This window comes from Balaenoptera acutorostrata, chromosome 14 (genome assembly GCF_949987535.1).
Source record: "Balaenoptera acutorostrata chromosome 14, mBalAcu1.1, whole genome shotgun sequence".
In the NCBI taxonomy this organism is placed as follows: Eukaryota; Metazoa; Chordata; class Mammalia; order Artiodactyla; family Balaenopteridae; genus Balaenoptera; species Balaenoptera acutorostrata.
In genome coordinates this window covers 80,020,612-80,037,355 of record NC_080077.1, presented here as the reverse complement: position 1 = coordinate 80,037,355, position 16,744 = coordinate 80,020,612, and the positions used below count along the sequence as shown (strand labels likewise).

At 41.1% G+C, this 16,744-nt stretch overlaps 1 protein-coding gene across 1 annotated transcript in view; it reads left to right on the top strand.

The window, feature by feature from the left end:
- The window catches only part of MEI4 (meiotic double-stranded break formation protein 4), a 219,838-nt gene that overhangs the window by 24,566 nt on the left and 178,528 nt on the right, over window positions 1-16,744 (top strand). The window contains exon 2 of the mRNA XM_007167979.2: window positions 5,489-5,734. Coding sequence (XP_007168041.2) covers window positions 5,489-5,734 — 246 coding nt within the window. The remainder of the gene's footprint in view (window positions 1-5,488; window positions 5,735-16,744) is intronic.

Below are 16,744 nucleotides of genomic sequence, written 5' to 3'. Positions count from 1 at the left end.
GCCTGCTATGAGCCAGTCAGCTATCATGGCACTGGGGATACAGTGGCTCGTAGCTTGCTGCTTAGTCACACTGGAAAGTTTTTCTGCCCCCACTACCACCAAAATCCACTGTGTATTTTGAATTAGAAGGAACACAAAACACATCTAACGAGGACATGCATCTCCTATGGACATGGAAAGATCTGAAGTCCACAGGCTGAGTGTTATCGAACTGAACTTGGGTCCACTCACCCGATGTGCAGCAAAGCCAGTCTACTGACCCCAGGTTGTGAAGGAAAGCACAGCATTTATTGCAGGGCACCAGGCAAGGGAATGGAAGACAAGACTCAGATCCGCTTTAGCTTGGTCTTTGAGTTAGGGATGTTTTAAAGGCAAAGAACAAAGGTGCAGGGATTAATCATTGTTTTGTGACATTTCTGTGATATTTCTTAGTCCTTAATCATAGTTTCAGGGGTCAGGATGACTCTGGTTTATTATTCTCTGGCCAGGTGGTCCACGGCTTAGGGGCCTGTTAGGAGAAACAACCTGAGTTTGTATGTTAATGATGATACCTGTTAGAGCAATTTTAGGACATTAATGCTGTTATTGGCAGCTGCAATCTTAGTCATCTGACTCTGGTTGATTAGTGTTCAGTTAGCACAGGATGGAGGTCAGAGGGGACAAGAAAGGGAATAAAGATTTGGATAGAGAGATTAGTAATAAACTCGGTAAGGGAACTCCGTTTTAGGGGGACTTGGTTTCATTAGTAGAATTTGGTGAAGGCTGATCAGGAAGGGAGACTAGAAAACTTAGGAGGCAGAATTCTCATTCCGTTGGCTGTGTTTCCTCAATTCTGAAAGCACTTGGACAGTTAAACATTTCTGAGCATGTTTAATGTGTGGTTATTTCATTTTTTTTTTCTGATTTTATTGCATTTACTCTTTTTTTTAAACTTTTTAAAAATTTATTTATTTTTATACAGTTTCTAAACATTACACTCCATTTACAGTTACTACAAAATATTGGCTCTATTCCCTGTGTTGTACAATACATCCTTGAGCTGATCTTACACCCAATAGTTTGTACCTCCCACTCTCCTAGCCTTATACTGTCCCTCCCCCCAACTGGTAACCAGTAGTTTGTTCTCTATATCTGTGAATCTGCTTGTTTTTTGTTATATTTACTAGTTTGTTGTCTTTTTTTAGATTACACATATGAGTGATGTCTTGCAGTATTTGTCTTTCTCTGTCTGACTTAACTTCACTTAGCATAATATCCTCCAAGTCCATCCATGTTGCTGCAAATGGCAAAATTTCATTCTTTTTTATGGCTGAGTAGTATTCCATTGTATATATATGTACCACATCTTCATTATCCATTCATCTGTTGATGGACACGTAGGTCGCTTTCCATATATCTTGGCTATTGTAAACAATGCTGCTATAAACATTGGGGTGCATGTATCTTTTTGAATTATTGTTTTTGTTTTTGTTTTTGGATATATACCCAAGAGTGGAATTGCTGGGTCATACGATAGTTCTATTTTTAGTTTTTCGAGAAATCTCCATACTGTTCCATAGTGGCTGCACCAATTTACAGTTCCACCAACAGTGTACAAGGATTCCCTTTTTTCCACATCCCTGCCAACATTTGTTGTGTTCTTTTTCATGATAGATGTTCTGACAGGTGTGAGGTGTTATCTCATTGTGGTTTTGCATTTAGTAGTTAACATTTGCATCTGTAGTTAACATCATGTGGGAAATATTTTCCCACACTTTTAAATGTTTTCAAAAACATTTTCAATTAAATTGTATAATATGTGACAAGTTAATTAATACATTTCAATTGTTAGATGTTCAAGCTGGTGACAGATTTTGTTTTGTTTTGTTTTTGTTTTTTTTCGGTAGTTATAAATAATCCTGTGAGACCATCTATGGGCATAAAGTTTTGTCGTAGCTCTGGTCATTTCTTTAAGATAAAATCTTAGGACTTGTATTGCTGGGCCAGAGGGGGATAAATGTTTTGAAGATGTTTGGCACATATTAGGAAAATATTCTCCTGAATGGTTATCTAATTTAAACTTCCATTACTCTTATATATGAGTGATCTGGGGCTCTTCATAGAATTTTCGTCAATGATCTTGGAGATGAACTAACTTCATAATTCAGGATTATAATTTAAAACAGTTTTGACAGTACAGAGAATTGGTTAGTTGATAACAAATTTAAGTTCAGTAGGGGAAAATGAGGGTAGCAGAAATAGGGTAGATAAAAATTGCTAAAATACTGTTTGCTGAGTAGCTGTTTCTGCATGCATGCCTGAAGGAGAGTAGAGGACAGAGGGAATATGACTAGATTTTTCCGTAGCCCAGTGGGGGACTTGGTTATGGTGAGGACTGTTCCCAAATTCAAGAAAAAGAAAGCCCATTTGATCAAATGCACTATTCTAAAAAGACTGTTAAAATTTTATATTTTAAGCTATTAAGAATTCAAAGACACTAGATACCTTATTGGAGAACATTAAATGTTCATTTTAATTATTTAGTATAATTATTTGAGCATAAATTGAATTTACAAAAGTCTTTCTGAAAGTTACTACTGCTTTTTTTTCTCAGTTAAACAGAGGATATATCTAGGAAGCTCATCTTTTTCTCCATGAAATTTTAGGGGAAATAGAATTATCTTCACCTTGCAAATGGCACTTTGAGGATAGGAATGCTATCCTAAAATAAAGAAGGCATGTATTTATAATACACACATACAAAAAAAAAAAAAAAATGAGGAAGGAGTTTAAAAGCTTGCTCTGTTTGGGTGTAGGTTGTAGTTCTGTGTGTGTTTGAGTGTGATTTATACCATAGAAGTCTGTACCAAAGATGTCTATTAGTGGTCATATTCTGCTTATTTATGATACATTTCTTTTTGATTCATGTTCAGAAAAGTGACGGGATATTTATGATCCAGAAGGACTTCATAATTCGATCTTTTTTCCACTCACTGATACTCAGCATGGTTTTAAGACTATTGACAAATCACATATGATGACTTAAAAATCGGAACATTTAATTAATCAGCTTGCTTGAATCAATTAATTAAATATTTCCGCAAAATGACAGGGAGTTTGCTGTGTTTTATTATCAGAGAAGTTTGTCCTCTTACGCTAATAAACTGTTTTCTGTTTTTTTTTTTTTTTAGCCAAGATTCCCACCATTCATAATTGAACGTCAGATTCTTTTCTAACAGAAACACTTTAAATAGGTCACTTATTATTATTATTATTACGATTACCGTTGTTGTCTTCTGTCAGTACTGCTGTATATAAGTGTTAACCTTGCTTAGGGAGAGGCAACCAATCCTGTGTGCTTTCTGCACAGCGGGCCTTTGTGGAGCGCTGGGAGGTGGATTCTCCTGCTCCCTGTCGCCGACAGACGGAGGATGGACCAGCCGAGTGAAACGGTTGCTGCGAAAGCTAAAATAAGTGGAGCCGTAACTCTTATTAGTTTGTCCATCTTAACAGTATCTAGCCCTTGGTGTATTCTCCAGCTGCGAAAGTTTGGAAAATGGCAGCTGTTATTCTGCTTTTAGAAATCCATTTTTTATAAATTTTTTTCTGATTATAGTACATATATATTCAAAGCAGAAAATCAGGAAAATTTAGAGAAATATGAGAAAAAAATCAGTAATAATTCTACAGTAGAGGGAAGTCCTACTTAATTTTTGTACATAATTGGGTTTTACATATAATTTCATGAACTCACTGTTTTTCCCCTCAGCACATCATTAACACTTTCCCATGCTAATAAAAATATCTCTGGGGCTTCCCTGGTGGCGCAGTGGTTGAGAGTCCGCCTGCCATTGCAGGGGACACGGGTTCGAGCCCTGGTCTGGGACGATCCCACATGCCGCGGAGCAACTAGGCCCGTGAGCCACAACTACTGAGCCTGCGCGTCTGGAGCCTGTGCCCCGCAATGGGAGAGGCCGCAATAGTGAGAGGCCCGCGCACCGCGATGAAGAGTGGCCCCCGCTTGCCGCAATTAGAGGAAGCCCTCGCACAGAAACGAAGACCCAACACAGCCATAAATAAATAAATAAAATAAAATAAAAAAACAAAAATCTCTGAAAATTCAGTATTTAATGGATATGTAATTATCATTTGTATGGTATATGATTATTTACTTAATTGGTTGTTGGTCCCAGTTTTAAATATTATAAATAATCCTGTAACGAACATATTGTACACGCATTCTTGTGTTCATCTCTGATTATAATAAAACAGCATTATGCCACCTGTTCGATTGTATATTTCCAGTGAAAATTTGTAGGATATCAGACAGGTACTCATTGTAGAGGGTGGGAATACATCTGGTAAGACTAGATATGTAGCCTTTCAAGCTGTTCTTTGAAAGGCATACACAGGGCCTTGGCAGCTGTAAGACTGTCAGGGAGTCATAACTGGGGAAAATTCACGAGCAGAGAAGTGAATGGGAATGACATTGGCCTGTGTACATCTATTTGTATGACTGTGATCCAACCATGGTGGAGAATAGCCTTGAGAAACTGAAGGAAATGAAGTTGGAAGAGCGGAATTTGAAATTATGTTAGTAGGTAGATGTGGCAACTCAAAGCCCTGAATTTTCTGCACCATTGTACTTTTTAACCATTCATTAAAAATGTTTATGTAGCATGTTTTATGTGCAAAGCCCTTAAATTCAGTAAAGCATGGTGGAGGTCCACAGGGGCTTATACTTCATTTGTATTAAACCAATGAATATTCATTGATATTAAACCAATGAACGTAGTGTCATGTTGTCCTCATAATTGTCAGACTGTGGTACAGTGTTGGTTTGGAAAAGTATCCTCACGGTGGCAGTTGGAAAGCTTTGGAGGTGTGGAGTCAGAGAAGAGTGACAGCTAAAATGATGCAGATATTTGAAAGATTGTTCTACGTATAGATTAGAGGGGCTTGGTGAGAAGCAGGAAGAGTGGGTAAAGGTTCACTAAGGAATTCAGGATTGGGGGGCACTGACTTCAACACTTAGAGTGGATTAGAGGAGTAGAAGGGCTACATTTAAATGAAGGATATAATTTAGTGATTCTGATTACACAGTGAACTCTCTGTAAGATGTAAAAGCCTCAGTCCTACCCCAGATTTGCCGAATCAGAATTTTGGAGGGATGAGACCGGGTATATATACTAAAAAGCTCCCTCAGAGATTTCAATGTGTGTCTCTGGTTAGAAACCACTAAATGAATTAATTTGTGTTTTTTGCATTCCAAGAAATTGTCAGATTATCCACACCTACTGTTTTGAATCTTAATACACTTAATGTCCATGTGTTTGCATTTCTCTTCTGCATGTTTTTTTCAAACTGTCTTCAGTTCCTGAGAAATTTTTCTGCTACTTGGTTTCAAGTTGTAAACTTATTAATTAGTGTTATTCTGCAAAATCAATTTTGAGCAAATGAAGTGTACTGCAAGGAATTTCTGTAACTTTTTTTTCTTATTACATGATAGGGACAAAAGCCAGGATGGATGATCAAGCATGGTATTTGAGAACTTCAAAGCTGGCTCTGGCCTTGGCAATTATCCGCTCAAAACCAGCAGACAAAAGCAGCAGAGAATACACAGAGCATCTTGCAAGGATGGTGTCTGGGCAGGAATCAAAGTGGAGAGAAAAAGTCAAAGCCTGGGAAGCTGAAGTTCTGCAATTACGTCAGAAACTTCTTCTGAGCAGGATTTGTTCAGGATCATTTGAGAGTGGTGAGTGGATGAAACCTGGGGATGTATCAATCTGTTTTATTTCAGCTTCACAGTTATTTAGAAATTTATTACCAAGACACCGTTGTTTAGTTTCCTAAAATTAGACTTCTTCTTACCCTATAAAGATTTTTACTTTTAATCATTCATGAAAATCTTATTGTCACTTTCTAATGGATGGGCCTGCATTGCACATAGGGATGAAGTTGGAGAATAAATTGTCTAGATGCAAAGGCAGTAATACTTGAAGTTTACTGGAGAAATTAATTTAAAAATCTCACTCATCCATATCATTTTACTCTGTATTTTATGTTGCTTTTATATTACGTAATTCATCCAGCAGCCCTGTATCAAGTACCAGCTCTGGACCAGGCATGCAGTGGGTGGTGAGGACCCAAAAACACATAGAGAGAGGTGCTGCCCTTACCGTCAAGTACCTACCATTCTAGCAGGGAAAACAGACCTATAGGTAATTAACCCAGTTGTGATGAACGTTATCATAGAGACAGTGACAAAGTGCAGAGCAGGAAGCCATTCATTCTGCCTGGTTTCTGGAAAGGCTTCTCAGGTTTGGCCCTCGCAGGTCTGTCCATAAGAGTGAGGTGGTCAGAGCCTGCAGCAAGAGGCAGGAGCGTGAGCTGGGCAGCAGGGAGAATATATGCCCCATTCACCATGGCCAGTGGGACATCCCAGAGCCCAGAACACCGTAAGGTAGAGATCTGACAGGGAGAGGCAGAGAGGTGAGTGGGGACCAGGTTCAGAAGGGCTTTGGATGTCAGCCTGAGGAATGTTCCTTATCAATGAGTTGGCCAAACAATGTGTGATCTCCATAGAACCCGTGAGAGAGAGGGCAAGGGGGACTGTAATAATGACACGAGGACAGCAGGGAAGACCAGGACCCGCTAGGACAAACCAGAGCACGTGGGCACCTCCTTCGTCAGGAGCCGTTCACCTTTTTGACTCAGGGGACTGACCCTCACATTGTGATTATGAAACGTAATTCTGCCGATTATTTGAAAATGGAAATCAGATCGTGTTACTCCTTTGCCTAAAACCTTTCCCTGACTTCCCGTTGTGCGTCGCACTAGATTCCCCCTTGTGGCCGTGGCTCTTGACGCCGTGGTGATTTCACCTCTGCTCCCCTGCGCGCATATACCCTCCCCGCTGTGCACACAGCTCTAGCCTCCCTGGGCGTCCTTCCAGCCTCTGCAGGCTCTTCTTGCCTCGGATCTGTGCTATGCTCGTCTCTGACATGTAGCTGCCTCTTCCCTTCCTAGAGGTCTTATTCTAAGTGACCCCTGCTCAGTGATCACTACATGTATAGCACCACTCACAGTTATTTTTTACCCAAATACCCCCCTATGGGTCATGTATCTGTTTGCTTACTCGGTTGCTGCCTGATCTCTTTGACTTGAGTCTGGGTTTGCTGAGGAGAGAGTCTTTGATTTGCTCACCACTCTCTCCTCAATACCCACCCCAAAGCCTGCCTCACAGAAGGTGCTCGATCCATATTTGTCAGATGAAGTGGAGCGTAGAGGATGCTTTGGCTGTAGCAGTGTTTGGAGGCAAGGAGGCAGGTTCTAAAAGGTTTACCAAGGCCACGTGAAGAGTGATGCGTTGAACTAGATCTGTGACAGGGAGAACCAAAATGCACAGTTCCAGAGTAGAAACTTCAGAAGTTTGTGAATGAGTTAAGAGGGGGTTTTAAGGGAGCTGGAGGCGTGTAGGATAATCGAGGTTTCTAGTCCTTGTTCATTAAATTGATTGCGATGCTTTGAATCCAGATAGTGAACACAGAAAAAAGCTTATAGGATAACGGGTTGAGTCCAGGTCTGTCCGAGAGCGTTCTGAACATATCCCTGAGTATATAGGCATTACCTAGAAGGAAGGTAGAAGTATGGTCCTGAGTCTCAAAGGGGATGAGCAGACTGGAAATATAGACTGACAGTGAGGATTTCTTGGTTTTTAAGTGATAGTGAAGTTATCACTGTGGATGAGGCTACGGGGAGGGTGCAGCTTTGCCGGGAGGCTTCAGGTTCCAACACTGCGGGGTGGGCAGAGGGAAAGGAGCCGTTGGGAAGAGTGTGACTGTCGTATTAGGATGTGCAGGTGTGGTGGGCCGGTGCCTGCCCTGGGTGGTAGTAGGGTACTTGCTAGGTTCAGGAAAACCCTGCTAACGCAATGCCCGTGGTGTTACTAAGTCTTATCACTGTGGGAGCAGAAACAGTGTTACATGATTTAGAGCCACATTTTAGTCTTTCTAGGCAATGGCCTCTGTGAGACTATCTGTGAATGGCAAACATAATTATTTTTAACTTTTTTTGTGCAGTCATATGACTGATATAATGGCACACGCGTAAAAATTCCAAGTAATATTGAACTGTGAAAATCATAAACAGCCCTGGTATCAGAACTGTTGTTTACCATCAAGGGTCTGTTTACAACACCGATACGGTGGGGTGTGTGATTTGTTTGGGACGCGAGTGGACCTAACGGTGAGAGCCTCCACGATGACTAGTTTTTACACTGAAATCTTTCACTTACCGTGCCTGTGAGAGGAATTTTCAAATATCATGTAATTAAAATCTCTTTTACTCACAGAGAGAGTTGCAGGTAAAGCGTTTCAATGCAGATGTTTGGAAGTAGTCTGACTCTCCATCTGTTAGCTTGAACTTGAAAAATGAGGAATAAATGGATAGATTCAGATGCATAGAGTCAGTATTAAAGGGGGAAAGGCAAAAAAACCTAAGAAAGGGAGGGTATTAGATTGATAGGAAAATAAAGGAGGAACATAGCTGGTTTTTAAAGATGTATGATTTGAAAGACTGACATGCATGCCTTGCTCTAAGAAAACTCCATCGCTGAAAATCAAACTATTTTATAGGTGTATTTATATTTTATGTATTTATATTATGTGTTTCTTTACACATGCATGTTCTCCAGTGTTCAGAGACCACAGGCCCTCAAAAAATGGTGAATGGAATCCTTCCTGACGGATTGAGAGGCTGGGGAACTTAAGCTACAGCATCAGCTATCCATTGAAGCAACCGAACAACCCAGAATTAGATAAAGCAGAGCTGAAATGGCAAAGTAAACACATAAGGAAGTATGATATGGTTTATATAGCATTTCAGGAACTCAGCTATTTCTTTATTCTGATTTATTTTTCTATAGCTTCTTAAAGGGAAATATTCTTCTTTATTGTATTTATTAAGGGGCTAGACTATATAGAGAAGGGATAAATAGAACTTGCTCTTGGAATTATGCCACATTTTAATTTTACCTAAATGCTTCTTATTAGAGGAAGGATGGAAGGAAGGAAGGAAGGGAGGAAGGGGAGGAAGGAAGGAAGGAGGGAGGGAGGATGGATCGAAGAAGCCCAGACATCCGGTGTCACATTTCTTAAAACCTTCTAGGTGATGTGTGACAGACAGGTTAGCTGTCTACTCAATAGCCAGCTTCCTTCTTCTTTACTAAAACACTCCAATTTTGTTTTGACAGACATGTGCCCATGCCTAGTGGGTTAATCTATGAAAGGCTTAGACTTGTTTTGCCAGTATTGTTCTATGGTTGGGCAGTAGAAGCTAAAGAGGAATCTTTAGAGTTTTGGTAAAGATTCACCTCATTGTATAAAGATATTGAGGCCCGTGAAAGATAGCAATTTTAAAATGTTTTTACCTCAACCACTTGCTTCCTGTATGGGCACTGCCACATGAAGATGTGATGCCTGGAACTGCGGTAGCTGTTTTACGACCATGTGGCGATATTGAAAAATTAATGTCAACATGGTGAGGATGGTAAGCAGGAGGATAAGAGCCTTGGTCCTTCTTGTCATTGCCGACCAGCCAAAGCAAGTCTAGGATTACTTTATTAGGAATTTTTTTTTAAAAGCTAAATAATGGTTTAAGCCACTGTTATCCACATAATTCTCTTCCTTGAAACTGAACGCATCCTAACTTAAAGAGTGGGGAAGTGGTGGGGATAATGAATAAATTAGAGAGCTGTTTTTTTCCCCAAGAATCTTCTTGATTTATAGGGGAGAAAATGAGAGAGAGAGAAAAAAGTGTTCTTTTATCTAGAACAGCTTCCTGTTAAGTGATGGCCTTATAATGTTGCGAGGATTTAGGTGGGGTCTGAGTAGGTAGTTGAGGGAGACACAGAGCATAGACATTGTCCAGGAAGACATTAGTGGTTGTTCTTAAATGTTGACCAGGGTTTGAAAGGGATGTGACGCCAGGCACGGGGCCTTGTTAGTGGGAAGACTGGCCTAGGACTTCGGTGAGCAGATTTAGATCTAAGCTTTGAGTGTGTGTGTGAATGTGCTGGTGGGATCTGGACGGTTGCTGTGATACTTGTGCAGTGCTTTGGCATTTACAGGAGGGGCAGAGATGGATGTCCTGTCAGGCATATGCTTTTTCCCCTACAACATAGGCACTCAGTATCTTCATAAATGATACATAGGTTACTGGATGAGCAACTAGCGAAAGTAAAAACGTACAAGAAAATCAAACCAAATTAACTCATCGATTTGTCTGTTTATTTAGTAAATACTCATTGAATCTGGGGCTCAGGTGGCACGGGCTTGGGGCTGGGGAGCGTGGTGGGCAGGGCAGCACCGTCAGTTTAGGTTGAACTTAGCTCTTCTCAGTTTGGGGTCCTGGGGAGCAACCAGCCCAACCAGATGGCTGTGGAAGCTTCCCTGTCCTTCTTGCTGACACTGTTCAAGTTTGTCCACCCTCCCCTGCTGTTACCATTACTGCAGCACCGCCTACCCCAGACCCCACTTCTCATTTCCTGTAAGTCTGCGTTCAGGCAAAGGCTCTTGGCTGACTGGTGCTGGTGAGGTGTCGGAGCAGGGGCTGGATATCACCACCGCCCTGCGCGGAGCTTGTCTTGGCTCCCGGCTGCCACTCTTCTGGTCCCGCCTACTCAGCCTCTGTCCCTTGCCTTCCTTCTCACCCTGTTCCAGACCACATAATGGGGAGACACCACAGATAACAGACTCACAGACACGGTTGTGGAGCTCAGCATTTATATGTTGGCGTCTTCCCTGTTTTACAGATGCTGGAAGAGCATGGGCTATGAATGCATAGCATTTCCTTCTTCACCTGAGCTCCTGTAATATAAATTGTCAAATATAATAATAATGGGAATTTGCCTAAAATTGCAGTTGATTTAAAGCACACATGCATAATGTACATAAACATCAGAGAATACGCCCTTAATTTAATATGGGCTCTAATGAAAGTCTGTAAAATAATTTAAAGTAAATTTATAATTATACATTAGAAATGCTTTACTCATTATATATAAAAACTGAATTAAACTTTTGATATTAGAGACCACCGTCAACATGCAAAGAAATTAAAGTGAAGGCTTAAAAAGCTCAGAGTAGCAAATGGCTTTAACAGTAACAGCGATAATTTAGAAATGTGAACACCTTCCTTACCATCACAGGCGCTGGCTCTGGTGGGCATGGTGGAGATAGGGAATCAGGAGGGCTGAACAAGTCCTGGCACATGGGCGAGGCCTGAGGGAGCCCCAGAGGCTGGGCCTGGGCAAGGCAGCCTGGCGTCTCACATGTGGAATGTTCCAGGTGGAGGCCATCCATCCTCCCATGCTCTTCCTGTTCTGGGCTCCGAATGTCACTGTGTGATGCAGCCTAAGCTGGGTTTCAGGTAGGTATCTGGCATGTCCAGGTGATGCCCTAGCTGGGGTGCATCTCTGGATTCCCCCCACTTCTCTTCATTCCCAGTACCACTGTCTTGGTCTTGTCTGAAAAATCCCACCTGGACTCCATGTCTGTGGTTGTAGCCTTGCTGTGTTCAAGTCCATATGGCAGCCTAGTCTCAGGTCCCCTCACTCACTTGAGGATGAAGTCCCCAACCCATAAAATGGGCTCCAGGCCTCTCCACAGCGTGGTACTTGCTTCCCTCTCCAGCCCAGCCTCTCACCGCCGTGTCCTCCACATTCTGCTCGGCGACATGCGAAATCTCATCCACTTACTTGAATCCACCTTGTTCTCTCTCAGCTTCAGGCTTTTACACACGTGGTTTCTCTTTGGAGGATGTGTTCTCCCTCTCCTTTTGGCCTAGTTGTGCACTTCAGTATTCTTTTCTGCTGATGTAGTTTTAAAATCTCTTCTGCCTTCCTTGACTACCTGCCTAGACTAGATCAGATTCCCCTGCTAGGGGTCCCCATGATATTCTGTACTGTTCACGGCATTTTTGAGCTAAATTACAATGGTTTAATCAGCCTGTCTTCCCCGCAGGGCCTACACTCCATGCTTGCAGGGAGTGTGTCTTTTCTCATTACCACTGTACTCCCAGGTTAGCACAGTACCTGGCATGGAAGGGCTCCTCGGTGACATTTTTGAATGAATATGTGTAGAAAAGGTTTATGTGGGTGTTATTACCTCGAACAAAGTGGCCTTGCTGATCTGTCGTTTCTGGAGATGTACCAAACCCTTGTAACTATGGAGGGGAATCAGAGAGCAAGGTCCAGCATCCTAGGAAAGGGAACCGTCTGAGGCGGGGTGAGTATCAGGGCTCCTCCTCTGAGGGGGCTGTGCAGGTACACAGTCATGTAATCAGAACAGAATAAACAGAGTGACAATGTTGAGGGCCCCTCTGCGGAACAAAAGCTAAAACTGCTCAAAGTACTTGTGTATTCCTGGGTCTTTGCTCATTGTGATTTTTTTGGAATAGTTTAACCTGTAGCAAATTTTAATCTGGTCCTTTCATTTAGGATTATATTTAATTTTTTGCAGGTTTTATTTGTGTTTTTTGAATGCCCTGCTGTTGGTTTTCAGATTTCAAGATTCTGTTAGAAATATGAAAGTACCTTGAGGATTTTGGATTCAGTACTTGGATCCTAAACATCCTAAAATTTGTTTTTTTAGATAAGTTCAGTGTGCAGTGAAGAGCATCCAGGTAGGTGGCTGTGGACTACAGTTTGGAGTGGGGAAATTAATGGGATGATATCAATTCCATTATCAAAGCCTGGAGATCAGATGATGAGGGTAAATGGGAGTAGGCTTGAGATTGCGCATTTCTGATAAGCTCCCAGGTGACCTCTCGGTGCAGCTGCTCTGAAGACCACAGTGTGAGGAGCCGAGGGGCTGAGGAATCTCTGGTGGGGCGTTTGTCTGTGAAGGAAGGAGAAGTGATAGGTTGGCAGTTGGGGGCGGGGCGTGCAAGGTGGAGGGAAAGTTTTCTCTTTAGGATGGAAAAGACATTAGCCCACTGGTACTTGGGTGGGAAGGAATTAGCAGAGAGAGGAAAGGGGAAGATACAAAAGGGAGATAATAAAGGAATCCCAGGTGGCTTGGGGCCCTAAAGCTAGAAGAATTACAGAGCACACACGGAGAGATGGGCCCTGGGCCCCAAAAGGAGCCGCCCTCTCTGCTGAAGGAGGGAGTCGCTGCCCATTGATTTGTGTTTCTCTGAGTCATTCCTGGCAGCTCTTCACGGAGCTCCTTCCCTTTAAAGCTCTCCCGTCCCACCCAGCGCCCCTGCTTCCTAATGTCTTCTGGGTGTGTTGTTTCTTTTTTCAAACTGCCTTTGGATTCTCATTCTCATATTTCTTTCCCTGCTGTTTCAACTCTGGTCTGAGTCCTCCCTACCTCTTGCTTTGGTTGTATAGATAAAGGAATGAGGAAAGCAAGTTAGCTAACTTGCCTGAGGGTAAATGGATGGTAAATGGAGTGGGATTCCTGTAGGATCCTTGAACCATGCCTTTCTAGTACTTGAAAGTGTTTTCTTAAACAGGTATTTCTCAAACTGTGGTCCCCAGACCAGCTGTGTCAGCATCAGGTGGAGATGTGACACATTTACAGACCTCACCCCGACCTGAATCAGAAACCTTGGCGGGAGAGCCAGCACCTGTGGCTTAACTAGCCCCCCAGTGATCTGATGAAAACTGAAGTTTGAGAACCACTGAAACCACTGAATTAAACACATAAATGTGAATTATATGTTCAGGGAGCGTAACGAGACCTCTCCAGAAAAGGGGTCAAACCATCCGAATGTCACACATCAAGGGATTTGTTGGCAAGACTCTGAAAGATTCCTTAATACCAGCTGGTACCCTCAGTCACCAAAGAACTGAGAAAATGTTCATTTAGAGCCTGATTGAGCTGAGGCAGGTAGTAGAACTTAGAGAAAATGAATAAAAATATAAAATAGTAACATTAACGTGACTCTAACAACCGTGTTTGATACTATTCCATACCGTTGAGTGAAATATGTACGTAAGCATGATAGGAATACAGGGAATGAGTATTGTATGTTCTTGTTCTGGGAGAACTTCTCTCTTCCCTCTTTACCTCTCTCTCCTCTCCTCCTCCCTCCATCCTACTTCCCTCGTCTCTTCCTCATAAGCATTCTATGTGCAATCCTGAACATATGCCATGTTTTCTGTATATAAGATGTACCGTTGTATAAGACAGCTCCCATTTTCGCAGGGGAAAATATTTCTTATATCTATTTCAAGTAATTTTGGAGACATATTGTAGGGGAAAATATTGCATAGGAGAAGCAATATACTGTATTCTAAAAACTAGTAGAACACCTTAAATTCTGATAATATTTTACCAATCCTTCAAAAAGAATATAATGTAACATACCTAAAAAGAAATACATTGCCAACAGTGAATGGTGCAGGCAACAAGACAAAAAACACTGAGTCATAAATAAAGTCTGTCACACAGGTACAACTATAAACACAGGTACTTGCATTGTATTCTGGGTGATTCTAAGGGCTGAACCAGGTGACCTGGTTATCAGATGAATTTGCATGAATTTCTAAATGGAATATGGAGATATAGCCCTCATTCAGGAGGAAGGGCATCATTACGTGTTTCTCATACTGCACCTCAATTGTGGTCTTTTCAATTGAATCTCCTGTTTTAGAGACCTCATTTCTGTGATTTTTAAAAATTAAATTTCTTGTAAGCCTTTCTTAGAGTTAGTGTGAAAATTAAATCCATGGGCGAGCACCTGGCTGGGGTGTGCGCTGTGAAGGGGACACCGAAGCTGGGAGCTGCTCTCAGCCGCCAGCAGATCCGTCCTATCACATCGTCAGTTATTTCATGGTAAGCGTGTGATGATTTTTCTTGTTTTTGGTCTCTCCCATTTCTCTCAGAGTCAGAGAGAAATACTGCCTGTGTGTTCTTAATTCATTCAGACCACGTCTGCCAAGTTTTGTGCTTTGACGTAAACAAGAAAAAGATTGCTGCCTGAGCAAGCTACTTATGCTTTCAAAGCCCAGCTCTAAACATTCCTCGTTACTCTTTTAATTAGTAAGTCACACGAAGAACAAAGACTAAGTTGCCTTTGTGTCCTCCCTTGATGCTTCATTCAGGACCATCTTACACACAGTCGATTTTCAAAGACGTTCCTTGGCTTGATTTTTAAATTATTGACTCTGATTAGGCTTGTAAATATTTGTAGCAGAAATAATTTTCCAGCTAAGGTGGGATTTTCTGTGTAAAATGTAATGTAATACAGACAAAATGTTAACATTTTGTATCAATTTGAAAAGTAACCACTTGGTGAAAAAAAAACTGGTAAAAATTTAAGTAATGCCTCTGATCCTTCTACTTCTACATACTTTTAATTGTATTTGGAGTTTTTCTAACTTATTAATAAAACAGAATATGAAGAATTTAAGCATCTTTCCTCCCTCCCTTGTTATTCTAGTAACAGATTATATCTAGAACTTCCCCTGGAATTTAGTATAATTTGTCCATTCTTTTTTTTTTTTTTTAGAAATATTTTCTTTGTTTTTTTTTGTTGTTGTTGAATTTTTGAATTTTATTTTCTTTATTTTTTTATACAGCAGGTCCTTATTAGTTATCCATTTTATACATATTAGTGTATACATGTCAAACGCAGTCTCCCAATTCATTCCACCACCACACCCCTGCCGCTTTCCCCCCTTGGTGTCCATACATTTGTTCTCTACATCTGTGTCTCAATTTCTACCCTGCAAACCGGTTCGTCTGTACCATTTTTCTAGGTTCCACATATATGCGTTAATGTACAATATTTGTTTTTCTCTTTCTGACATACTTCACCCTGTATGACAGTCTCTAGATCCATACACATCTCTAAAAATGACCCAATTTCGTTCCTTTTTATGACTGAGTAATATTCTATTGTGTATATGTACCACATCTTCTTTATCCATTCGTCTGTCGATGGGCATTTAGGTTGCTTCCATGTCCTGGCTATTGTAAATAGTGCTGCAATGAACATTGGGGTGCATGTGCCTTTTTGAATTATGGTTTTCTCTGGGTATGTGTGCAGTAGTGAGATTGCTGGGTCATATGGTAATTCTATTTTTAGTTTTCTAAGGAACCTCCATACTGTTCTCCAAAGTGGCTGTATCAATTTACATTCCCACTAACAGTGCAAGAGGGTTCCCTTTTCTCCACACCCTCTCCAGCATTTGTTGTTTGTAGATTTTCTGATGATGCCCATTCTAACTGGTGTGAGGTGATACCTCATGGTAGTTTTGATTTGCATTTCTCTAATAATTAGTGATGTTGAGCAGCTTTTCATGTGCTTCTTGGCCGTCTGTATGTCTTCTTTGGAGAAATGTCTATTTAGGTCTTCTGCCCATTTTTGGATTGGGTTTTTTTTTTTTAATGTTGAGCCGCGTAAGCTGTTTATATATTTTGGAGATTAATCCTTTGTCCGTTGATTCATTTGCAAATATTTTCTCCCATTTTGAGGGTTGTCTTTTCGTCTTGTTTATGGTTTCCTTTGCTGTGAAAAAGCTTTTAGGTTTCATTAGGTCCCACTTGTTTATTTTTGTTTTTACTTCCATTACTCTAGGAGGTGGATCAAAAAAGATCTTGCTGTGATTTATGCCAAAGAGTGTTCTTCCTATGTTTTCCTCTAAGAGTTTTATAGTGTCTGGTCTTACATTTAGGTCTCTAATCCATTTTGAGTTTATTTTTGTGTATGGTGTTAGGGTGTGTTCTAATTTCATTCTTTTATATGTATT